The sequence below is a fragment of the Anser cygnoides genome, chromosome 3, assembly GCF_040182565.1.
Source record: "Anser cygnoides isolate HZ-2024a breed goose chromosome 3, Taihu_goose_T2T_genome, whole genome shotgun sequence".
Taxonomy (NCBI): Eukaryota; Metazoa; Chordata; class Aves; order Anseriformes; family Anatidae; genus Anser; species Anser cygnoides.
Window position 1 is genome coordinate 39,016,334 of NC_089875.1, and position 27,232 is coordinate 39,043,565.

General features: G+C 39.8%; 1 protein-coding gene across 5 annotated transcripts in view; it reads right to left on the reverse strand.

Annotated features, from left to right (window-relative positions):
- Positions 1-27,232, reverse strand: part of SDCCAG8 (SHH signaling and ciliogenesis regulator SDCCAG8) — a 106,826-nt gene that overhangs the window by 2,527 nt on the left and 77,067 nt on the right. For 2 of the 5 annotated variants that reach the window (XM_066993928.1, XM_066993926.1), the window contains 3 exons: positions 3,456-3,582; positions 2,756-2,779; positions 1,492-1,574 (listed from right to left, as the gene is read on the reverse strand). In XM_066993928.1, the coding sequence (XP_066850029.1) occupies positions 1,524-1,574; positions 2,756-2,779; positions 3,456-3,582 (202 nt within the window). In that variant the 3' untranslated portion in view covers positions 1,492-1,523. Of the gene's footprint in view, positions 1-1,491; positions 1,606-2,755; positions 2,780-3,454; positions 3,583-27,232 lie in introns of those variants that run through there. The other 3 variants (XM_066993927.1, XM_066993931.1, XM_066993929.1) reach the window with 3 other exon arrangements.

Below are 27,232 nucleotides of genomic sequence, written 5' to 3' on the forward strand. Positions count from 1 at the left end.
TTAAATATTAATGTGAAGGCTTCATCTACAGCACATGCTGTAAGGTCAGGCCAAATTATCATACTGATCCTTTTTAACTCTCTGAAAATTAAGATTTCGGTGTGAGCATCTTCATCATGTACCCATTACTGCCTTCAGTGGGAAGGACAGAATTTCACTCCTCTACTTCTCAGGGGCTACGCCTGGAGCCTGCTTTACATTTTAGAATGGAAGATACACAAGAGAAGTTTGACAAGGAAGTGAACTGGAAAACCAGTGACAGTGACATCAATCTGTGCTAGTGGTATGGGTAATGGGAGCTTTCTGCTATCCTCTGTCCATGGGACAAATATTTTCCAAGTAAATACTTAGCCTAGCCCAAAGGTTGTAGGCAGGTGATTGTTCCGAGCTTCCTCCAGTAACATGAGATTTAATGCCATTATTTCAAAAGCCTGCGATTCATTGCCAAGGACGAGAAAGGTGTTTTTGAATCCTATGGTACTTGCCTTGGTTACTCCTTCAACAAGGATGCAAAAACCCTTTTAACTCATGTTGCCTGTAAGGAATTCAGCATGTAGCGGGATCAAGTATTTCTTTTATAATGTCTTTTTTTTTTTTCTTCATTCATTATGAAATCAAGAATGTTCCTTACAGTATCACATGCGTTTTCCATGAAAAACAGATTCTCAACACACCAAAATGTAGCAGGATTTAAAGACCTCTTTCTCTCATTCCATTTTTTCCCCCAAATGTAGCAAATATGAGCACTGGAAATTCTACAAAGGCTAAAGGTTTGGCAGTAGTTTTTTTGTTTGTTTGTTTTTATTTTCCCTGTAAATCAGCTAGATTAAAATAATGAAACAATTTTAAAATCTGGGACTTCAATTGCATTTTTTTTTTAAAAAGGTAATGCTTACGACACCGTAAGAACAGCTATAAACTGTAGCAGTGCTATCATTCCAACAGCACCACTCCAAATGCAATTATTTATATAATGTTTCTTACAACATGACACTAAGCTTTTATGATTCATTATAGAACAAGCTGAAGCCTTTCTAAAGAAATAGCATTTTGCTTTCTGAGAAGGAAAATACTACTGCAAGTGACAAAGTTAACCAACTCCAAATCAAAAGAGAAACCCACAGTGATTATCTAGCTCCAAAGGTATCTAAGGTAAAACTTGAATTGTAAAAGTTCCCACCTTGCCAAGAGTTGTATGTCCTCTTTTCTCTCCATTTTAAATTATAAGATTTATTTTTTTTTTAAATCCTGTCAGGTAAACCTGTTTCTTTTCTGGATAGCTTGCCCTAAATTTTTAACAGTATAAAAAGAAAAAAACAACACCACACAGCCCCCCCCCCAACAATTTCTAGCCCCAAAACATTTCAAACACTTTCTTCTCCCTTTGTCTTGAAGTGTTTGCCAGATTCAACCCACATCTGCAAATAGTTTTAGTCCTCCTTTCCTCTCCCTCCCTTTCCTCTATATATAGTGTATAGAAAAAATACCTACTTATGCTCATTTCTCTTTATCCATCCAGGTTTTTACTTGATTCCATCTGTGTCCTGTTTGAGATCTGCATCCCATTTCTTTTCCTGAAATATGCAATTGCAGAGTTACTAGTGGCTTATGTTCCAAGATACAATACCAAATTTCAGTTAGTGTATTTTACATCATTTTAAAAGCATTAGGTATGAGTGGTTTCTCCCCCTCCCCCCAAAACCCAAAACTAACTGCAAAAGATAGCTGTTGAATAACACAGTAAAACATGGCGTAAGTCACTTTCACCTCTGATCAGTACTGATTACACAACTGATATTTTTAACTTATATTTCTATAATAGCTACGTACATCTTTCTATAGTTAAAATCTCCAATTTACAGTGAAATGTCCTTTAGTTTTCTTCAAACAATTGTCTGATATTCCAGACAGCTTTTTTGGGCTGAATTCCAGTTCCCAGAGAATCACTGTTGCTTTCAATAGCAGCAAACAGATTTTTAGGACTCATTTTGTAATAATTTTTAAAAAATACATTATTCTCTTCTGAATATTCATATGTTAAAAAGCATCCTCTGGAACACAATTAACTTATAACGGAGAAAAAAAAGGAAGTTTTTGCTAGTCAAGTCTTGAGAGTATATCTGAATGATTTTTTTTCCTCATTTGTACGATTTAGTACTTTCGCCCAACCTCATAAAAACATGCTCATTTCCAGATAAAACACATTATCAATGACAGAATCTCTGTGGACTACGTGTGAAGTCTCTTCACATTACCTACAGTGCTTCCCTTAGAGTAGCAACTTTCATTTTCTTTTCTAAATGGCAAATGTTCTTCAACCATCTTAAAGAGAGAACACTATGGTTGCCCTAAAATTTGTCAGTAATTACTACATGCTGATAACCTTACACTATCTTGGGTTACCAGGTTTGTCTACCGACAGCAAATCCTGTAAAACCAAACACACTGACATGATTAAACGCGTAACAAAATATGGATTTTATTTGCCTAGGTTAAACATTTATTAAATCTTACAGCTAAAAAGCCTATGGAAAATAGGGTGATGTAAATATTTGAAAATTGTAAGACACCTATTTTCTGTTTACTGCTAAGTGTGCTACCGGACAACATTTTCTCCACTGCACTTGTTACCTTTTTAACAGAACTCCAGTTATTAGTTAGAAAACATCATGATATGGTTGAATTAGGTGATTCAGTCACAAAACAAGGGTTTGATTATTTAGTAGTTTTACTGAAAACCTCATTCTGTACTTATTATTTCTCTTTCTTCCTCTTTTTTCTGAAACAAATGGATGAAAGGGAAAGAATGAAGCAAACCATGCAGTCCTCTCCCTTATTTCTAAAGCAATGACTGAAGAACAGTGGCCAAAAACCCAAGCAACAACAGCCCCTGAGAACCTGCAGCATCCTAGAGACCACTGGAAGCAACAGCTGGTCCTGCCAAAGGTGCACTGCAGTGAGTAGTGCTCAGGTGGATTGATTTCACATTTGGGTGAGTGGTCACGAAGCAGCAGGAAAGACAAGTAACATTCAAAAATAAGGGGAAAAAATCACAAAGTGGTAGGGGGACTTAAGTCTGACAAATGTCAGCAAAACGCTCCAAGAAAATATCAGCATCAAGCTACTATTTAAATGTTAATGCTGTGGAAGAACAGATTTCCCTTTTCTCTGGAAAAGGAACACGAAATCTTCCAATAAGAAAGCTAGGAACTGTAACCAAGAATAACTACTGCTGTTCTATTGTCTCTTCATTTAGTTTAAGTGGGACTCTGATCCAGCAACCAGTCTATCTCCAGTTGCAAGGAATTGTTTTTTTTTTTTTTTTTTTCATAAGGCAATGCCTTATTTAGAACAACAGCAATAAAACCCCAGAGCTGAAAAGAGACTGCTGGTGGATTTCTCTGCTAAAGCTGCAGAATATTCCCTTCAGACTTTCTTTTCTTTTGGCCCAGTACCTGGATTCGCAGAAACTGCACCTCTTCTGTTAGCAGCTGCTTCTCTTTGAAGAGCTGATTCTGTTTGTTGAGTAGCTCCACTAACTGCTGGGCAGTGACCTGGCAGTGCTTGTCAAGCTGGTGCAACCTGTAAAAAATAGATAAAAAGACTACAGTGTGTCTCAAGTTGGAGTCCTCTGCAGAAGCTTTGATCTTTGTACTGGCAGGTGCAAGCTCCCAGATGACACAGCTTGGCCTAGTGTTGGGCTGAGACTGAAGTATTATTACTCCTCAGATGGGCACTCAATACATTTGATCTTGACACTTTAAATCAGCACTTTTAAATGTCTGCACTTCTAACTTAGAAGCCCTGTTGTGACACGACAACAAGTCAGTTTTGCCATTCAGTGACATCAGTAAAGACCACAGGACTGCATCCTGACAACTGCAGCTGAGCAAGCCATGCCTTGCTCTTCTTTTCTACCGAAAGGGTGCTGTGAGTTCAGGGCTGTTCTTGGGACACGGCAATAAACCTGTCAGCAGACCTACGCACCCTGTAGCTCCTTCAGAAACCAGTTTCCTGATTTTAGGCACTTATTTCAATTACATTAGCCCAGGTTATAAATCCAAGTATCCCAGCCCCCTGACAAACTGGACCTGAAGTGACAGAAAGTTTAGTTTTCATTCCACTGCTCTTTACAACCTGGTCAATGCCCAAAACTCATTACAGAGCACAACATTATTTAAAGTGAGCTTAGTGTTAATTAAGCATGTCAGCATTAATCTCTAACAGAGATTCCTCTGGAAGAATGTCAGAGCCCACCACTCCAAAGGCTTCTCATCAGGGGCTGCAAAACAGGGGGAACAAGCCAGTGGGTGTCAGCAGGGGTACACAAAGGCTTTGCTTACACTTGAGAAACAAGTGTAACAACATCCATGTAGAAAGGGCGACTGCACATTTACTTCTTTAATCACAAAACCTGAATGTCCCCAGTGACCGTTTAGCCCTCTGAATCCTGCCATGAAAAAAATCTTAAAAGTTTGCTTGGATCTGTAACAAGGAAAGTAAACAGAAATAAGATGAAACTTGTGTTTTTATTTTAAACGCTTTTCATTCATTCTTTAAGTGGAAACATCTTTAACTACAAGTCCCTGCAGATATCTTAGAAGCTTCTGTTCTTTAAATATCTGTGCTCTAGAGAAAAGCCTGTACATCTAAACACTATGTACTTAGGGAGCATGAACCAACCTGGGTTTTGTTATGGTTAGTTCTGGATCTAAATTCTGCGCTTGCTTTGTAAACTATTTCTTGCTCACCATTTCAAAATACAGCTTCAACTGAACAAGGTGCTTAGGCTTGTATCTCTCATACAGTCTGTGTTTTTAATAGAATTAGTTATGTGCTCACAATAAGGCATGTGATTTTCTGAATCCTTCTACTTTCAACTCCATGTGGTAGTTTTGAGTTGTACAGCTGTCGTAACTCAGCTAAGCTAATCGCTCTGAATATTCACATTCTTAATCAGGATTGTTCAAATAACTGCATTAGTAAACACCCCTGAAATTGCTGATAAAAATCTAGTAAAACTTACCTGAAACAAATTTGCCAAAATTTATGTGAAAAACAGTATTTGGTGGTCTATCAGACCTTCTTTGAAGTCAAACTGCAACAATAATGCAGCAAACACTGTGAATGGACATATTTCATCCTGTCCTGTTACTCTGCTAATGGATAGCTGCAAAAAGGGATTTGAGGAGCTGCAGGACCATCTCCTGGGGATCAGAACAAAAGTAACTGCAGCTAGCTGCAAACAGTGACAGCTGGTTGTAAACATCCAATGAAGTAAACAAAAAGATCACTTTGATAGCATAGAATATTCTACTAAATACACACTTGCTGTGTGTCTAATTTCACAGTCCCTGTATGTTCTAAACTATAACATGTCGATACATGAGCTGTTTATGCTTGATTTCTTTACAAAGGGTGACTTCAGAGGTGTCGAACTCAACAAAACAAACAAAAAACACCACCACCACCTCCACCAACAAAAAAAGAGAAACAAAATTCCCTCACAAACCAAAAAAATGCACTTGTACTTTTTTTGTTCTGTTTTTAAGGACAGTAGCTCCTCCAAGAGCATCAGATTGCTCCCACTGAGCGCACAGACAGTGGTACTGTTTGCTGGAGGCAATGTAGCCTGGAGGCAATGCAGCAAGAGCTTCATACTGGAGAGCTGAGTTCTGCTTACTATTTTGCCATTGATTTCCTTTACCTTGAGGATTTGTGAGCTTACTGGACTCCTTTATTTGTAATAAAGTCATCTTCCAGTCCTTTATTTATACTGTACTCACTACTTTATAACAGTACTGGTAGGGAGATGTAACTAGAACATGCTGTCTTCAGACAGACGAGAAAAAACTCCAGTGCCTCCCTGCACAGGTGAAGCCTTGAGGCTATGAAATCCTCTTCACGCAAGGTTATCTCAGACAGCGTGAAAGCCCCACTCAACAACCACCAACTGTGGTCTGGATTCAAGTCCTTAAAGTCAAATTTCTGCTGACTTCTATATTTAATTAGTAATTTTTCCATTATACCAGTGCTTCAGTTTGTTTTAAGGGTCTTTGAGAGACCATCTTACACATAATTATCACTCCTAGCAGCTAAAGACATGGTTAAGTGCGTAAGCCCCTCAAGCAGCAACACGGTTGCGTTGCCCATTGCAAAGAGGGCCCATTCTGGATGCAAGAGCAGCCACCAGTGAAGAAGCCCATGAGGAAGGGCCCTTCCAGGCGTCTCTTCTGCAAGAAGAAGGCTCCAGCTGAAGAGCCACCACTTCAGTGCAAGGAACTTCCTCCAGTTCTGGCACGCGGACTGAAGTAAGTTCCAGCTCATGTAAATTCTACATCAAAACAACACTTTCTACTAGATACTCATAGGCAGCACATGCAAATTTCAAAACATCACTGGATATGAGCCTTAGTGCTTTCTACTGTAAGGCTCTATCTACAGGATCCTATCAGATCCTGTTAAAGTTTATTTACAGTACTTCATCCAAATTAAGAACTCTTTAATTACGGCAATACTACTCAACTACACTTTTCTGTTTTGTAACTTTATCACCCACCATGTTACATTAGACTGTCCCCTTGAACAAAGATGGAAAACGACACAGCCACTGAACTAGGTTTGACTAGCAGGCCGCAACTTGTATCATCTGTATCCAGCTCCAGTGCTTGAGTACAGGGTTAATAATGTTCCTTTCTACAGTTCTGGGTCACAACAGATAATGAGGGAGTACATCTAGTCAGCACATATCTCAGTCTATGAATTCCCAAATTCTGTCTACCAGTCTGCTCTCCCAAAACTGCTGCCAAGCTGGCCCTTGGTCTGCACGCTGGGACTACCAGCCTGCTCCGGTGCATTTAGCTCCCGAGGACAGGCTCTGGGCCCTCTCACAGTGTCTGCTATTACGTGTGACATGTGCAGCACAGCCACACATTCCCATATGCATTGTATCTGGCCTGCCTGCTGATCTCGTAAATGATTCAAGATGAGAAATGAACAGCTCCACCCACATTCACTGTACTTCCCATATGTTACAACTGCACATCGATGCCTGCCATCATTTTTACAACTGGGTGACAGAACCTTCTGCACATTTTGCTAATACGAGTGAGTGAGGTTGCACAGTCACCATGTTCACTTTGGCAACACCACCGACCAGGCAAACGTGCGCTGCGTCCTGAGCATCTGCGTGACCACCGCATACTTCCCCTCCGTTCCAAATGAGTTCGTTTTCCACCAAAGTGGCAAGAGCTCTCCAGTTGGGATGGCAGTGACTGCTGCTCTGTGGCCTGGGAGCACTGAAGGGTAGGGCCTGACTCCACCCTCTGTCACGTTACTTCAAAGCACAAGTTTCAGTCGTGTAACTCTAAGCATATTATATTTGGACTACTTGCAGGATAGCCTTACACCAAGGGGTAGCTCATATTTAATAGTATTAATACCCTTAAAATAATTTTCCACGCAAACTTAACCAGTCTAAACCAGAATTCCTGTTTTGATATGGCAGTAGGTAAGAGACAGCTTTGTGAGGCAAGTGCATCCACAGAAGAGCAAAACTGAGGCATCACAAGCTGCAATGAGCACTTCACAGTGAGCGATTCATTCTGATTCTCAGTATTTAGAGCTTGAATGCAGCTTTATGTTAGCAGGGCTCCAAGCTACCTTGCTCATTTTTTGCAGCTCATGCTACAACCTACAGTAGAGCACATCTCTCACTCAGCACAGAAATTAAATTTGGATCCGAGATTAGGCTAGTACCTAGTTGTCCTGAAACGAAATGGAAAGGGAGAGAGATGTTTTGCTACATTTGGACAGGTAGGAATAGACAACCCTTGCAAGACACTACAGGATCTGTGTGAAACATGGAGCACAGAGCAGACCTTCGGTACCAAGGTGAATTACACCTAGCAGAATTAACTTTCACAGTGTTCAACAGCACAAAGCTGAACTAGCACTGTGTATCCGACAGACAAAAATAAAACCTTCTTTCTTTTCTATCAAGACCCATTGCTGAAGCAGGGGCACCCAGCAGGCTCCAGCAGTGAGTGCGCAGCGAGCCCCTGCCCTGGGGAAGTCACAGGTCCATTAATCCGCAGGCAGCCGCGAGTGCTGAAGGGAAAAGCTGGTACAACAAAAGCCGATACAACCTGTCGGCCCTCCTCGGGGTTTTAAAGTTGATTTGAAAGAAATTAATATGCAAAGATCTGTGGGTAGCGTGCATCCGTCCAGCAGCGGGGATCAGTCCTTGACAAAGCAGAGGCATTAAAAGGTTATTTACTCTTTCAGTACAGTCAGGGTACTAACGTAAAACGCTTTCCCTCTACTCTGCAGAGCTGAATTTGCTGAAACGGCGTGATTGGATTGCAGCAACCTACAGCCGCTAAATCACCAAATCCAATAACCACGCTGCATTTACTGGCACACATCTTAATTAGGTTTTAATACAAGTAATCTGATAACTACCGCTGGCCAGCCCGCGCAGAGCTGTCAGAGCTGAAAGGGCTGTTACTGAGCGGCGCGGCCGCCCCCCCGCTGACCCCCGCCGAAACCCCCATCTGCCGGTTGCCAAGGAAATGGAGGGTGGCCCACCGGGCCCGGGGCCTCTCCGCCCAGGCGGCCACAGCAGCACCGGGCATGGCGTCTGCCGCTTGCCCGCTGGCGAGTAGGGCCCCGAGGCTGCAGAAGGCCCAAGTCATGAAAAGGCAGCATGGCGCAGCCAAGAGGCTTGGAACGACACGTCCCTTTGCAGGAGAAGGGCAGAGCGACAGGCTATGAGTTCCTCATGGCGTTCTCCTGGCTCCGCGGGCCTGGAGGTGGATGCAGCGATCAGATGCTGCTTCTGGTAGCAAGGGGGAAGTTCAGGAGCAAGGCCACGGACCCGCAAGTCTGCAGAGATGCTAATGAAGGAGGATCTGCCCCAAAATGAAGGCAATGTCAGATCGGCGGCTGGCCATTTGTGAACCTCAGGTGTTTCTAGTGCTCTGTGAACTGTGAAACCACATGCAGGATTAAAAACAAGGTGGTTACGATAAGAGGGAACAAGGCGGTCAGAAAAGACAACAAAACCCAGTAGATTTTCTTTCAGCAAACTTCTACCCACTATTACCGTTTTTTTTTTAGGTCATCCTGCAAATCTGCTATCGCACTAAAATGGTAGGGAAGTGTTTTAAATTGCGATACTTCACAGATAGTTGTACTACACCACGTTAAAGGATGTTGAATTTGTATATTCAGATACTCAGAGAGTTAGGAAATGCCAGTGCAAAGGCTCTCTGTGCAGCTTCTTCCCACCCCGGCTTCCACCTCCGCTGCAGCTCCCCTGCTCGGCCTCTCTCACCTCTTCCCAAGGCCCACCATGAGCCTGCTGAACAGTTTCAGCCTAAAGCACAAGTTTTGGCAAGCCCAATGAAATCACAAAGAGCTTAACAGTGTCTTAAAACAAGAAGCACCACACAACCTTAAATACAAACTGGTGATCACAGCTTGCTCTTGACACAGATAAAGCAGGCACTGCCTACAGTAAAAAACTGCTACACATAAATCAAAGATCAGGCTTGCTCTGCCTACATGAGAGTTTTGGAAAGCCAGACTTACTGCCACGTGAAGAGTTCGGGTGTACGGCTGGTGCTCACAGTGAGAGAGGAACGGCTTGTTTCAGCAGCCCCAGCTGCTGTCACTCCCCATTCCCTCTTGCAGCGACAGCAGCACAGTTCCTCTCTGCTGTCCAGCTCAGCTCTGCTATTTTTCTTGCTTTCCTTTTTGTAGCAGAAATGATGTTGCCCTTTTGTAAAAGCAGTAAAATTTACATTCACCACCTTTTCGTGTCTTCAACCAGCTCCATGGACAGCTAGGACACTTAAATCAGTAGTAAAAGTTAGTTCTCGCTTAAGCACCTGCATCTTCATTGTGGTTTGCAACATTCACAAGTTCACACACTACATTTTGAGGTAACTACATAGGAGTCTATACATTTTGAAATGCAGATAAATAGAGGATTATATGCCAAGGTTTCGATATTGTCCTAAATTGGTATTTACTTAAGATGTTGAGGCACAGATCAGGACCTGGTGAGATCAGCATCTCTGAGAAGTCCCTGTACGCTCCCTAAAGTTAAAGAGAAACATCTGTACTACCTATCCTTCAATTGAATTCCATTCTCCCTTCTAGCTTCAAAAGCAGAATACTATGATGCAGCTTTCTCAAGTTAATTAAAGAAATCTAAAGAGAAGAACAAAACAAAACAAAAAAATCCTTCATTAACAGTGAATGAGTGTTTCGGTTCTGTCACACTGGAAGTCCTGGCTTCTAACATGGAAAGATGGTTTAGGACACATTAAAAGATGTTTCTGTGGCATTTCCCACCTCTCTGAAATATGAAATGACTGTCATTTGTTTAGCCAGATAGGGAATGTAATCAATACCACTTCTAGTTTAGCAAGATAAGCACTTGCCTACGCTACAGACAACCAGCTCATGTTAACAGATGGTAACTAGAGGTTAATATTCCTTGGAATCAGACACTTAAAAAGAAAATGTCCACATTTCACCATGGAACCTGCAACCCAAGTGGTTATTAAGCTTTTTTTTTTTTCTTTTCCCTCCTTCATGTATATTGGTTAACCTCTGAATTTCTTTTTTACTAAAGGCACTCAATTTTTCCACGCACTTTTCAAGAATTGTCTACACTACATCTTCTCCAAGAAGATAACAAGCCATTGTAACAATTGCAAATAGGGTTTAATTAAAAGTTTACATAGGAACAGTTGTTCCTGCTTTGTTTGTGATTTCATCACTGACTATGAGAATACATCTTCAGTTCCACAGCTGGCCCAGCAGGTTAAACGATCATGTAGGAAACCTGAGTCTGGGTCTATTCTTGGGCTTCCAATAGTTCATGTCTGAAGTGCTGAAGCAAGAGCATTATCAGCCTGCTCTTTAGCAGGGGGTGTAGCAGCTGGGCTTAGCTGATATGATGGTCACTTTTAGCCCTCCTGGGTTTTGACAGGAAGGAAACAATTCAAGAGAATGGACAGGAGGCCGTAAAAGATACGGGTGAAACCTTCAATAACATCTATTTCTGTTCGAGTCCCTCAGCTAAACAAGTTTTTTCCTCCTTCAGAATAATACAAAATAATATAATCTATAATAACAATATGAACTCTGGATCAACTCTGCTCTAGAGAAGAACAGTTCTTGTTAATATTTTCTGCTTATTGCTGAAAAATGTTTAATAAAAATTTTCCAAACTGCTCAGACTGCCTGTTAATTTAGAATACCTTAGTAGAAAAGGGAGGCAGGGCTTGCTGATCAGATCTTACACAAGTTCCCAGTGAAGAAACTGTCTTGATATGTTAAGAGAGAACCTTACCAAGGTTAAGAGAAACCTTACCAAGGTTTCAAATGTGACTCCCTAATGTTTATAAGGATCATTCTACAAGGTACATGTCTACATTACTGAAGAACTATTTTTCTGTACTTGTCTTACTAGTCTCAACTCTTTCAGTGGTTGTTTTACTTTTTATAAATGTGCTCCATTTTCCCCACAGCTTACTGATTCCTCTTATTTCTTTTATAACTGGACAAACTCGAACCTTTACAGATTGCTAGTTGGTGTCCAGGTGTCCACACAAAACAAACACTATATCTGAGTCAGAGAGATTGATAATTTTTTTAATGCAATCTGCCCAATCTGAACTCCTTCCTTCAGAAACACTCTGCCTTTAAAAGGAAATTCCCAGCATGAACCTCATCAGAAGCGACATGTAACAGACAGTACATGTGGTGTTTGGGCAGGCAACAGAGAACTGAAAAAAGTCTTTACTTTTTCTATCCGATGGCATGTGCAGAATGTACATGTGGCCCAAGCTGACATCAGGCATTTGATGCAAAAAAGCTGATAAAAGCATCAGCTCCTGTTAATTTACTTTTTCAAACATTGTCTTAATTAAAAAAATACTACTGCTAGAAAGGATAGCGCAGCTGAGCTACAACTGCTTCAGTTGTTTCTGACAGTTGCAATTATAGGCTAACAGAACAGCTTTGGGTTCAGTCCTGCTGTCCTCACTGAGCCCAAACTCTAGCTGCTATCAGCATGGACTGCAGGCACCGTATTACAGAGAGCATAAAGCTTCTGTGCTTATAGCTATTAGTACCTGTGTTTGAAAGGTAAAATGTCTCTCAGTAATGACCTCGCAAATGGGAGCTCAGTGGTGCCAGGTATGGTCCTTCTGATCTGGTTATCTGCAGGGGAGTCTGCCCAATTTAATACTTACATATCATAGCACTTCAAAAATACTCTCCACTATAAAAAACAATGCTGCTATACTGTATAGTTTGATTGCTATAAAAAAAAAAATCAAACACTGTTAAATATCTATGCAGGCATCATTCATTAGTTCCTCTGCTTAAACACCATCACCCTTATTTTCCACACCAGGGGTGCCAATACGCCCCTCTTCCCAGCATCATTTCACATGCAAGATATTGCCCACAAGCTCTGGCAGACTATACACATTTGCTTACTTCCAGGGTTCACACAGGGTTATTGTGGTTTTTAAAAATTACAGTGAAAGTAATGATAGATGTAGATTTGTAGAGAAGAAAGTTTTATGCTTGTGACATACAAGAGAATGAATATGACTTTAATGTGACAGAGATAATTTCTCTGTGCAGCATATTCAGATGCATGTTTTCCTTACAAGGCCCTTGCTCCCTCCACACAGACCAGATTGCTTCCATTTGTGAACTTGTCCCTTGCCTGGCTTATTTCCTCCCCTCAAATATAGCTCTATCACACGTCTATTTTTCAAACCTATTCCATCTAGGAAACAAAACTTAGTGTAGAGGGGAACATACTGAGTGAAGATACTGGGAAACCGGTCACGCCAAGAGATCAGGTGAGCAGAAGAGCCTAGGGTGTGCATGAGATGCAGGGAAGAGCTGCGCTCAGGCACGCATGGATTTACCCAAGGGACCCGAGGAGGTTTCAGCCTCTGTTTCTCCATACAGCACAGCACTCTGGATCAGCGCCGATCTCCCCAGCTCCCTTGGTGTGCCATAAAGCTCTTCTGTAGAGTGAAGGGAGGGTCACAGTGTCAAGCAAACACCAAGTGAGGAAGATAACATGGAAGACCAAAGGTAGGGGAGATAGAGAGGGTTACAAAGACAGCTTTTGTACTGGAAGCAGCTCTGAGGAACAGAGTTTCATCCTGAGAAAGCAGAGATCAGAAAATGACAAAAAAAAAAAAAAAGAAAAAGAAAAAAGAAAAAAAAGAGCTGGAGGATCTGAGCAGTACTGTCAGCTGACCTTCATGGGGCTCAGCTCCCATGAATACAGAGTCCACTTGATGTTTGTTTTAAACTATATTAGAAGCACAGTGAATTTGCATGTGAAGTATGTGAAAACAGCAATTGCTTAGAAGCACTGAAGGAAAACAGGGAAGCATTTCAGAGAAAATACATCTTAAAATTGATTCTCTGTAAGAGTGGCTATTTCATGATGTATATATATTAGTCCTTTTGTGCTCTGAATGGTGCACCAAGTCTAAAGGCTGAACTCCATCATTGCTACAAAAAAAAGAGGAGTTTTGTTCCTGCTTTAGAGGCGAATATCATTACAGTTATCTTCAGAAAGCCATTAACCCTTCCACAATAAGGAATATGACTGCAACCAAGCAGTCTGGAGACGAGTACCAACACACCCAGATCACAGCCAGTGGGAAGGGTCAATTTTGCCTCTCTGGTGACAGAAGCTTTGCTTGTGGATGAGAATAACCATTCTTGGGTCTCCGTGATAGCAGCACAGGGCTGTCAGGAGTACCAACAAGCACGAATGTGGCTCCAGCCTGGCTCTCCCATATCACTGCTTGGCCTATCAGCCAGCTGTCACTGGACTCTGCATAGGCATCCCACCATGCTAAGACTACTGGCATTTTCCTGCAGAAAAAATCATCCTGTCCAGGACTGCGCATGCACATACTCTTCTGTTTGTCTCCACAATATTTTAATTATTGTCAAAAAGTCCAACAAAACTAATAATCTTTTCTTCAAGTTACGAGTGTTACTAATTTTCTTGACATATCTTCAGTGTAACTATAGGTAGACTACTTTTCCCTTTAGACCATATCAGAAGACCTTGCTTAGTTTTGCTGCCTAAGTTTACTTTTTCTCACATTATTTCTCTATATCCTATTCTTCCAATGGTAAGTAACAGGAAAAGCTTTATGAAACAAATGTTTAAACAGAAAGCTCAGAAATCTTGTTATTCTTTTGGGAAATGATCATTCTCACTTACATAAGTGGTTGAACAATTAAAATTAAGTGCCTGAAATCACAAGTAGTAAATTAAGAAAACAAAGCTGTGCCTGTGTATTTAAAAAGACAACCATGGTTTATGTTCTTCTAAGCTGGGACACAGAAGACAAACGCAAACTGAGAAGCCAGAGACTCCACTCCAATCAATAACGTGGCTTCTAGACGTGGTAACCTCTGATAGTGCAGCTGCAGCATAAATACACTATTATTTATAATTCGTAATTATTGGGCAACCTCCACAAAGAAACGAACATTTCTGAATGAAACGTACACTTCCAGTAATGTGTCCACCACTACGATGGTGACCTCACGCTCTCACAGCACAAAAACCGGCCTGAATTTCTGAAAGATGGTGACAGTTCAGCAGAGCACCAGAGCACCACAGGTCCCCGCGGGCTGTCATCAGCCCGACCCCGCTCTTCCTAAGCAGCCGCCGTGAAGGCTGCCCAGAGCCTTCCAGATAGATGCTGGTGGTCTTGGCACGGCTCCTGGCCAACAACTGTCCACCCCACACCTGGCTCGTCCGCGGCGAGGTAATGAACAGGCCGACAAAACGAACCCAAGCCTCCCTCCCCAGGGAGGCCACTTTTGATCAGTGTTGAGCAACATATGCAGGCTTGAGCAGGGGGGCACGAATGCAGCTCAGCAAAAAGCAGGCGCTGCTCTGCTGTAACTAAACTGCAGATTAAGCTGAAGGCTGCTCTTTCCTAAGCTCCAGATAAGGACCCTTCTGGAGAGTAAGGAAAGAATTAAAGAGAAAAAAAGAGCAGTAATCATAGTTTTGCTTCTAAATGATTGTGAATTTAGGCTACGATAGAGCAGCATTTGTCTCAGTTTAAGATAATACATTTTTCAGCAAACATCCCCAGTAGGGAAGATGCTTCTGTAGTTAATGGTTTGTTTCTAATGTCTCTGAAACCATAATGTTACCTGCTCAGCAGGTATTTACCTATGAGTGAATATTTAGGTGTCCCTCGTGTTATCTTGTTACATAAAAATTGTGATACGGGATCATAATGTACTTAAAGTCTCTTCAAATAAAATAATCCTAATTTAATTGAACTCCTTTACTGCAACATCAGGTTTTTAAATTTCCTTTGAAACAAAGAGGATTGGGGAGATAAAACTGCATTTAACAGGTGTACTAAGAGGCAAGATTTCATAGACATACAGAGCAGCTTAGAATTCTATTTTGTGACAGCAGAGAAATGACTAAAACCTATTTCTGTTACAGATCTAGACACAAAAGCTTTCATCCTGATCCAGAATAACTCCCGTGAGCCGCAGTGTGAACTACAGAGACTCCCGTAAAGCACACAATGGCCCACCGAGAGCCCAATCCTGTGTTACAAAAACAAAAGGAATTTTGCCTTTAATAGGAGCAGGCCCCTTGTTTGCATAAAGAGCAACTTGTCGAACAGAATACGAATGCCAAGCCGGTACATTATAGCCACCCGCACAATAGCCCCAATCTTGTTTTTAACTAAGTAAATCCCAGAGAGAGCAGTTTCCCCCCAAAATCTGGGCATTGGCTACAAATGCAATGAATCAGTGTCTCAAAATGTTCACGAAGGATGCAGGAAATCTGCAGAAGGGCACGAGCCTCTCATTTCAAACAGAGGGAAGCTGCGTGTTTTCATTATAAAATACGAGGGTGTGAAAAAAACCTAAACACACAATAGTTCTCTTTCAAGGATAAAGTTCAGAATTAGATCTCCGAGTTTCCCGTGTGTTAAAAGAAGAGCAGAGAATAACGATGTAAAAATCCTTCACGAAAAACCAACAAGCAAGGATGAAGCAGTACCCGCCTGGGGGCCAATTGCCTCTCCAGCAGCGGTAAGGCTGTTACTAGGCTTGCAGTACCATTTGTTCCATTACACAATCTCCTGAAGCCTTTTACAGAGAGCTAAAACAACTGCCTGTACCAACACGACACATGGCTTTCCATCCCGACTCTTTGCTAATCCAGACGCTCCAACCATCTTTCTTTAAGATGCCATATGGTTGGCAGAAGCCTGTAGATCTAGCAGCACATCTGCTTGTATGTTACTTCTCCCCTCCAACTCCCCCCTCCACACCACAAAAGAGAGAGCAAATAATTATTTAACATGTAACCAGTTAAACTGCATTTAAAGAGGACAGGAATTATTTAGCTCTAGATATTTAAAAATATAGATTGCTGCAGAAGAACATTTGTCTATCCGTGATTTGAGAAATACAGAGAAACAAAACAAAGAAATGAAAGGCACGTGGGCAGAATGATTGCTACATTTGAATTATTTAAATGACTGCCATTTCAGACCTTATGCCCTAAGATTTATTTCCTGCATTACTGTGCCACTGAAGTAAGAGATTGAATTTTCTCTCTGCTTTTGTCAGAGGTGAATTAGACAAGCAGACTAGGAAACTATAATATACCGAACCATGCTTTGTTAAGCAAGCAGAGTGAGTCTGTATGCTAATGACTCTGCAGGAATACACTGACACACTGATTTTTTTGGTATGATGAGCAAAGATTATTGACACTGTTGAAATCCTGGTTGCACTGGCATGCAGGCATCCAGGTTGTCTCTTTAGAATCCAGACGCTAGGAAGACAGGCTGCAAAAATAATTTTGTTTGTGATGAGTTATCATTTGACCATTTATGACATAATTGACTATAACAGAAAAGAAAATACACACTTTGGAGCCTGAAATTAAAAAAAATACCTAGAACATAGAAATTATAAATAAATGCTCCTATAAAACTCTCATCAACCACTGTGATGAATAATGGTCTCAGTTAACGAAGGACAGGCAGAGATGGAAATGTGTAAGGACAGACGGCACTTTGCAATTCTGTCTGCTGAGGATTTGCAGCACCTTTTGTTCAGAAACACTATTTCCTCATTCAACTTTTCATGCATCAGTAAAATAAGACATCAAAGAGATAAAAGATAACAGCTCTACCTCAAATGCTGCTCACATGCATTGTTCATATGACGATCTGTACAGAGAGCAGTGGTACGTAGCATGAGGAACATGAAGCACATGTGTACGTTCCAGTGCTTTTCAAGGATAGAAACTCTGCAAGGATTTGCTCCCAATAATCTCCCCACATCAACTCTCTATTTTAAGAGGCACAGAGCGTTTCACTGCCTTAACAAAGCCAGCTTTCCTTATAACATGGGAATGCTTGTGTTTGGCTATGGAAGGTACAAACTGTTTTTAACTTCAGCTATTTAGCAGTTGGAGTTCTTAAGAAGAAGATGGGGAGGCCAGGTCTTACCCTCACAGAAAGAGCAGACCAATGCTGAGGCTTTGGTTCAAAACAGCATTTCTGAGGATACAATGCTCAATTTCTAAGCTGTTTATTTTATGTTTTTTCTTTTTTTCTTCTCTGTCTCAAGGCTAGTTTAAATTTAATCAAAATTGCCATGGACAGTTTTAACTAAAAACAAACAAAAGGGCCACTTTCTCCTCAAACAATTCATTTTTTCTCTCTTTTCCTTATGAAAACGATGACAGAAGTTCAAAACACACTTGAATTTCAAAATGTAAAATGTGGCAATGTATTCAATGATGTAGCAATTTAGCTCAGTTTAAATTTGATAGGGCTTGATTTACCAGCTATAATAAAGAACTGTAACAGGAGATGTTCATAAATAACTACTGAGTAAGATTTTAGTTACATGCATACTCTTCAAAATTTATAAATTATGGAACTACTTAAATGTAAGAATACAGAACAAAAAACCCATACACACGCACACCCCAAAAAACAACAAAAACTGAATCAAACAAAAAGCCCCTCAAGCCTCTTGGATAAATGTCTTTCAAACCTTGTTTGCTTTGCACACATTCCCGATCATTAATCAATTTTCATTTCAGGTGTTAGCAGCCAGGCACAGCTGCCTGCCCCAGCCTTCTCAGAGGACTCTGGGAGATGAGAGAGAAAACTTTTCCCAACCATCTGACAACACATAACTTCCTTTATTTTCATTGATGAAGGAGTTGAGACAGATTTTCTCCCTGCATTTTCCTGAAAGATTCTCAATAATCTGAATAGTAAGAGGTCAAAAATGCCTATTTTACCTACTCGGTTGCTTTGGATATTACAGCAACAGCCTCTACCACCTCAGGATGTCTCCTGAACTGATCAGCCAGAAGCAGTCACCTATAACTACACGGGGCATGTCTCTGAACATCAGCTGTGACAGCAGCTCCAGCAGGCAGCGTGCTTCGAGCGCCGTCACAGCCTCCCACGCCCCGCTCCAGTCCCTCGGCAGCAAGTTTCGGTACATCCTCCCTTCGGTGAAAGCCCGTGCAGCCAGCAGAAACAGATTTTCAGAAACGGGGGCTGGCCAACAGAGGTCCTTTGGATTACGTGAAGCATGCATTGGATTAAGCGTTTCAGAATTGACACTTACTGCGAGCATTGCTCATTATCTTTGTGGTGAGAGGCAAAACATACAGGGCTTTTTTTAGGCATGAGGAGGAAAGTGAACCTTGTACACCTGCTATGCCTTCTTGTTTGGGAACAGGCTTCTCCCTTGATTGGAGAGTGCAATTACACTGCCTCATAAGATGCTCACCTTTCATAGTTTCAGGTCAAAAGTGCCCATGAGTTCACTGGATTGCAGTTTGGACCATTTAAGAAAAGGACTAGTTCTGATTAATTTACTGCCATATCTTGGGCATAGCTACAAATACAAAATGAGGTATTATTTGCTTGTTTGTTTTTAAAAACAACAATGGAATGATCATAATTACAGAAATTGTTGTAATGCTTGTGGTTTTCATACTCTAGGTATACCTAAAATACCTGATATCAACAAAAAAGAAATTGTAAATCACCTACCCAGTTTTATTGGGCACTGCAGTAATTTGTGGAAACAACACAATGTCCTTTCCCTCTTGAGACAAAGAGAAATGGGGAATGCAAAGCAAAGCCCTTTTAATTTGAAAAGGTTTTACAAGAGGAAGTGGGGATATTATGAAGGGAATTAATTTCTTCCCTCCTAACCACATGAATGTCCTTAACACGGTCATTAAAAAAGCAGAAAGCACAGAACCACATTAGAAAATGGCAACACTTCAAACTGGCATTTTTTGTTTTACAGTTCCTGTTTTAGCATCATTTCTAGTTTTGGGTGGAAATTCATCCATTTAATTTTAAAGATATAACAAGAAAACATACCTCACAGAGAAATTAAGTATACAATACGGTACCTGAAAGATTTCAACTAACATTTCTGCAAGCTTCAGGGTAATCAAACTGTTCCAATGCAATTGGTTTTACTATTCTAACTCTTCGGTATCACCAACCTTATTTTAATAATGAGAGTGACTATTCAGCATTTTCTAGGTGCTTACTGTGCTTATGTGAAATTAAACAATCCAGAATAATAAAGATTTTTATTTTTCTTACTTTATTCTTTCTTCTGACTTTTTACATTTTTTTAAGAAGCCCAACAAATTTGGGTTTTGCTTGTATATTCAAAATCTTGTCACTAAATAAAAAAGAATGTATACAAAATTAAATAAGGGAAAATAAAGAAATTGCAAAAATATCTAAGAATATTTTTCATTTTCAGTTCTGCAGTACCAAAGTTCCAAATTTCTGCAAGTCTCAGCTCTGGAACCACACTTATATGGACCTTTAAACTTTGCTTCCCTTCATCCTATACATATAGATCATGGAAGTATTCATCTTGTAATTTGTGATATAAAAAGTATACATGAACAGTACCACCATGGTGAATCATTACTTATGACATATCTTACATACACACATATTTTACTACATTCATATATCATGACTTACTGTTGCACATCCACTTATTTCAGCATCTCTCCATAGCATTTTGAGTTCTGAAATTCTACTTGCATTGTGATGTCTCCTCCATCACAGCACTGTTATAATAAAAATTAATAAGCCAAGAAAGTATTCTAAAATTAAAGTCTGATCTGAAAGGTACATTTGAACATTTGGGGATCTCTCTTCAGATGCTGACAGGGAGACATGTGAGCGGATGTAAAGAGAATCTGGATATATGGTTCACATATGGGCCTAACAAGAGCAATCTCTTCGTATAAAGACACTATTTCTCATGCTAAGTCTACCTTGTTTTCTAATGTCATCTGAAAGGAATGTTGGAAACTGGGACAGTTTTCTGCATCGGAGTCTGTTATTTAGCTGCTTGATGTCAGAATTATTGCCTAATTTCACAGGACCTCTGTAGGTTGGTTGTTTTGTTGTTGTTCTGTTCTTTTTTGTTTCATTTTGCTTTGCTGTAAGACAACCAGTGCTACACCTTCTTAGGAAATCTTATTATTTTTCCTTATTTTTCTACCCAAAGCACCTGCAATTAATAAGCTACCCTTACTGATAGGGGCAAACTTCAAACTCCTTGCCTGAGTGTTTTCCTTAGATTAAGGTAAGCTTATTTGCATTTGTGGTTTTTTTTAAGTGAACTGCAGCTTTCTAACCAAAATGACCCTTTGTGTCGCATGGTATGTGGCTTCACATGAACCTTTGCCACATGAGGGCTAGCTTAGTAACAAAGATTTGTTTTACACTTCCTCCTCGTTGCTTTTATTTTTCACTGACATATTGGATTTTGTAATGTACAAAAGGAAGCCTGAAACAACAGCTAGTGTAGCATTGTGCCAGGGACCTGTGTATTTGGATCTCATATTATTAGTATTAGACTCATATGAAGGGTTTGTGATTAAAAAAAATACAGTGCTCAGCAATCCCAAACACCAAATTTCTTTTGTAACATTGTAATCTCACAGTTCTAGTACATTATTGCAAACAAAGAACAACAAGAACCACAAACCAAACAAAAAAACCTCCTTACCTTAACTTAAGGAAAAAGCTCAAGCCAGAAGGTTGAAGATGAAAATTGCTTCTTAGAGCTGCCCAATTATTTTACAGCTAAGTCATCCCAGAGACAAAGGAGCTTAATAGTTTACAGCCATGAGTCACAGGGTTCACCGACAGGTCTCCATTTAGCTCCCCACACCCCAAAGAAATTAAAAATTCTCTTTTAAATTCAGTGTTCTAATTAGGACACTAACTGGAAGAAATCCAGAGCCACTGCACTTGACAATAACAACCTATATGTTTACAACCATCTCTTTTGTAGCATATAGTGAGGGGAAAAGAGAGACTTCAAGTACAGTAGACAAAGTACACTGCCATACTCAGTTGAGGGCTGAACTTTTCCAAGTTTTCATTTCAGGGAGTCCAGGACTTTGGAGGGAACTCAGCCAGCAATTCAGGCAAAAACTTCCTCAAAGAATAAAAAGGCTTTTTTTTTTTTTCTTTCTTTTTTTTTTTTTTTTAATAAAAGCAACATCTCTGAAATGAGGGCACAGAAATGAGGGAGGTAGAAAACATTACATATTGCAAGCAAAGCTTTTAGTTTATGATGCTACTGTTTCACCCATGAAACATCCCAGTTGTCTTCATTTCCAAACCACCACATTATATAAGGCAACAATGGAGTACTAGGCTGGTCTGTTACCCGTATTTTTAGTTGGCTCAGCTGGAAAGTGAATACAGGCTATTGCCCCAGGATGAGTGAATAATTTAACTCAAATGCAGTTTTGCACAAAATCACTTTCACAACTGGAGGGGGAAGAAAAAAAATAGCATGGCTAGTCAGACTCCTTGTTCTTGAAGATATAGCAGACAGAGATTTGAGGTTTTTTCCTAACTAAACCAATGTCATCCACAAAGTTTAACTCACAGTGTTACTGTTTAATAAGTGAGGTATAAATCTTGACATTAAGTCGCCATGATTTTTTTGTGCTAAGAGTTTACTGCTCCTGCACAAACAGCCAAGTATAATACTTATGCATTACATCTCAAACTGTACAGCACTGGCCTGGGAGAAATCTCTGTACAGGAGTAAAACTTACGCTGAAATAGATGCAAGACAAAATCCCTAAATTGTACACCGATATTTAGGAGAGGTCTGTTGCATGTGGAACTGTTTTTGATCTTTAGATCATAAACTCCTGGAGGCACAGATCTTCTTTAATTACATGACTACAAAGCACCATGTGTTTCCATTATGCTATTTAAATAATAGATTTAATTTGAATTTACATTTGTTGATGTAAACATTACTGACTGTAACAGTACCCTCCAATCTGATGCAGAAAATCACTGAAGTATTACGAAAAAAATCTTTCCCACAAAGACTACAAAGGAAAGAATCCCCAAATGTACTATTTGAAAATATGAACAGAAACTAACTTAACAGGAGAGAATAGATTTTAGTAGGACAGATTTTTTTAACATATTTTCACACAAATAACACTAACATCTCAGGTAACCCTCATTTTCAACTCTGTTCTAACACTTTGTTGCATTTAAGGGACTGAACAAATTCACTTGTTTCCAGCAGCCCATGTTCCACTGGTTATTGAAAATAGCATGGGAAGGCTCATTCATTTATTCCGCAACACTGCTTTATATGAAGTGGACCTGGGAGCTCTGATAGTGAATTTAGCTGCCAGGATTCTAATCAGTTCTGCTTTTTACCAAAATTAATTTCCCCTCTTATTTTGCATAAATAGTCCCTGTCATTGAAAACTTAGTGTCGCAAGTTCAGAGAGCAACTAAGAGGAAAGCATTTTAACGCAATATAAGGTAAGCTTTTCTTTCTCTTAACAGTGCATATCCAAAACCTTCACTATTACTGAATGCAAGGGATTTTAGTTTCATTTTACAGATGACCTGCAAACACTTAAAATAGTTGCAACAGTTTCTCTGTTTGGAAGAGCTTAGGCAAAAAGCAGAAAAACATTTATGTACCATATAGGTCAAATGTATTGTTCAGTTAATGTCATGTTGCTATTAAAAAATCACTTTCAAATAGTGGATTTTTTAAGTTACATATAATCAGAACATCTAAGCATTAATTTACCAGCCTAAAATTTGCCAGAATAGATACAGTTGAAATTGAGAGCAGACAGCTAAGGGTGAAAAGTAGTAATATCCTGTAAAGATTTTATTGCTTCTGACTTTGATTATTGGTTTTGATGAGATAGCTCACAAGGCAACTGAGCAAACAAATAAGTTGCATGAAAAATTTTAAGCAAGTGGAGGTTTTTTGCTAACTGTGTACATTCCAAAAATATTTTTTTCAGAAGATTAAGAAATATTCAGCACATTTTTTACCAGGACACACTCCTTCCACGTACAGAAAACAATACTGTAAGAAGTGTTTTTCTTCTTTCATTTTACTTGATGGATTATAATTATCATTTTATTTTGTACGTGACACCCTCTGACCCCTTCATCCTTTCTCCTTTTGTCCTTATACTGTCTTGCAGAAGGAAAGGGTGGAATACAGGGCCTTCTTTATAATCTAAAAACACACAGGCAGGGAAAAAAAAATATCCTGGACTTCAGTAAAAGATGATGGCCAGAAAACAACAAATTGAGTATCTGAAGTGCTATATTTGACCTTACTACAAAACCAGAAGTCTCCATATTAGATCAAGATCACCACAAACAGTCCCAACAGTGTAAGCATACCTGACACTGTAGGTAAGGGATCACCTGGAGTTCAGAAAATCTTGGATTTTTGATCATATCATCAACAAATACACGTACTTATGGTAAGGTATTATGCAAAAATTAGGTATAGTAAATATAAAAAGCATAAGATTGACAGCTTTCTTAATACTTTGCACATGGGAAAAGACTACAGCCACTATAACTTGTTTTGCTCTTGATCTTGTCCACTCCTCCATCGCTAATTCTCATTTGCATACACACTGTAAGAAGCTAAAACCCTTTATAAAAACTGAGGTTTTTGTTTGGAAAAACATGCAGTGGATCTGTCAAACTTGTCATGAAAGAAAGTGCAGGCCTCCCTTGTGAACTTCCAGAGGCTACCTAAATGATTGTAACAGAGACTAACAATTTTCAATCTGTAACACAGCACAAAAGTGAATCTTTCCTTTTGGAGAGGAAAAGGCTTATTAAGCTCATTGAGTCATTAAGCTGGTGCATGCACATTTTCTCTCAGATGTTAAACACTCTCCCTTTACTGCAAGTTGTATACAAAACTGGATGACAAAGCCCTAACGCTATTTTTGGAAGGAAAGCTCAGATCCTAGCAGGACTTTCAAGAGCAGCCCAACATATTTACAATAAAAACAATTGTTCCAAGATGGGCTTGGTACCTGGATGTTCACTACAATATTTGGGTAACCTAATAATTATACAAGCAAGTCCATACAACTGTTCTTTCAGTAAAGCCTGAGGGGAGGCAGAGGGGGAGATGCCATCCCCCATGCATAACTCTCCACAGCCTCCTTTTGTTTCTTAAGCTTCATCTTCCTGCAACAACTTTCTCCAACAGGTTGATGAGGTAAAAGTTGGCTACATTCCCATTCAGCTAGTGGATTTGGACAGCTCTCCTAAATACACAAGCAATATAAACATACACAAAACAAAATCACCCAGAATTAACGGCGTTTAGCATAAGCTTTCATGCAGTGGAAGTCTTTATAGTACGGCTCCTGCAGTCTTTCATTTAAGGTGATTCTGAATGTGATTCACACAGAGGTTACAGGGCATACTGCTGTGGCGGAGTCCTTGAAGAACTGGGCTTCCTTTAGAAATGCTGGAGCCTTTTTTCCTTTAGGCTGAAATGTGGGGGCACTAGTTCTGTCAGCAGCTGTTTTACCAGCTCCTGGATTAGTTACGGGAGAACTAAATACTGACATTCGCTCTCCCAGATGAAAACATCCTTATTCGTGCAGTGTTATAAAGACAGAGAAAGTCCAACACTGATGTAAACATAAGCAGCAATGCAGTCTTGGTTCTTGCCACAGAGTACTGATTTCACACACATTTGCAAGAAAAACACTGTGCAAGCTTTTCATGTAGCAGTACCTTTCTTAGTAGCATGACAAAAGCCTTTATTGCTTTCAACATAGCTTGAAAATAATCCTGCAGCAAATGAAGAAGCTAATGATTTAACACCCTTTTCCCCTTCTCTATCCCAACACAGAACACTAAAATCAGTACTTCTATAGTATTCAACTCCCCAAAATGTTTTTTCCAAAAAGAACTTCCTGCTTATAACGTTTAGACTATTTTTTATTAAGATCATTTCATTGTTTCTTTTATCAAGGACAGCATCATCTAGGTTAGGACAAAAATAGCTTTATTCACCTTTACTTTACACAATCCACTAGCCTTTGAGAATTAACTTCCACAGGTTGTGGAATTACCCCAAATACACATCAGGGTTAACCGAGGATGAGTTTCCAAGGTTCTCCTGCAAAAGGCTCGAAAGTGTTCACCAGCCACATAGGTATGGTGCTGACACAATATAGTCTTCTCTGAGACGGGATACAGCGCACAATAATGCAGTAAAAGGAAAATATATCTAAGATGTAATCGTCACAACCCTTCTCTTAACAGAGGTGCCAAAGGATTTCTAACACTTAGGCAGAACAGAGGACATTTATAAATGGTTTTGTCCAAAAGGCTCTCAGATACTTTATATTGCACGGTACTCAATTTATTTAAGTAACAAAGCTAACTATCAAGCAGACGTCACAGGGATTTGGATCTTTTGTTCCTGAAAGTCCAGGAATTTCACATAAAAGTCTTGGATAACTAACCATCCAATCCATTTTAGAACAACAAACTCAAGCAAAAAGACCTTACTGAGCTTTAACATATACTTTTCCATATCTACTAAAACTGCAAACACCAAAGGAAGATGTAGATGAGTGTGGTTAAACCGTCCTCCCAGTGATCATTATGGTATCTTTCAATTTTCAGAGACAAAGTGACACATACAGAACTGTTCATTTTAATTTCCATGCTGTATTATCTTACACAATCATATTCTCCTTATAAAACGAGTGAAGAACTGGAACTTTCAGTTATCTCACAGGGCACTACTGCAAACAACTGCCTGCTACAATTAGCCTTTTTGGCATGAAACGCAGGCTACTTCATGCTATACTCTTAATTCAGTGGTTTTTCCTTTTCTTACTTGCTACCAATTTCTCTGAGCCCAGAAATGTCAAGAGGTCAACAATTACATCGTTCAGAATATATCCTGAAAGTAAGAGTGACCCTATATTATATCTTCATTTTTCCCCTTTGATCATCGTTTTATTTGACTGTATTTCAGTAAATTATCCATGTAGTTTTTATTTTGACAGCTCTCTTTACAGCAGTAAAACAAAATGTGTGCATTGCAAATGGCAAAGATTCAAATTTCAGCTATGTTTATCCAAAATAGCACTGAACTGCTTCTGTACTTATGCTATACTGCCTACAGCCTTACGGAAGGGGAGACAGATGGGATGAATTTAGCAGGGAAACAGCTGTGGCTTGAAGAAGAGACAAGCAAAAGTTTTGCTATCAGGCTTCATTATGTATCAAGGTACCAGTAAAATGTGTATCCGTAAGGCAGCCAAAAAAGTGTTTTTCATTTGACTAGTGATAATTACCTTTTCTCAACAGCTGACAATGTTCTAAGCAGCATTCAATAGGTATAATAATTAAGCAATATGATAAGACAAGCAGTGCCTTGCTGGGGATTATGGCTCGCCTCGGGTGTGTTGTGAGGCACAAGGCTGAAGGGCGAGTGACTTCAGCCACCCGAGAAATGCAATAATCCCTCAGAAATGTACTGCCTGTAGTGTCTTCTTGCTATTAAAAATGGAAATTTAAAAAGGACAAAACGTTAGACACATTTCCTGTGGATTTTATTGACAAGGGTTAATGTTACAGAAAGCCAATGAAGAAATTCCATTTCTGCCCAGCCTCTGAAAGCCCTTTCCCCAGGATGCATATACCTCTGTTCAGCTTGTTTGTCCATTTTCTTCATAAAACTGGTTTGAGAAGCCTAACTATTTGCACCATCTAATACATGTGTGATA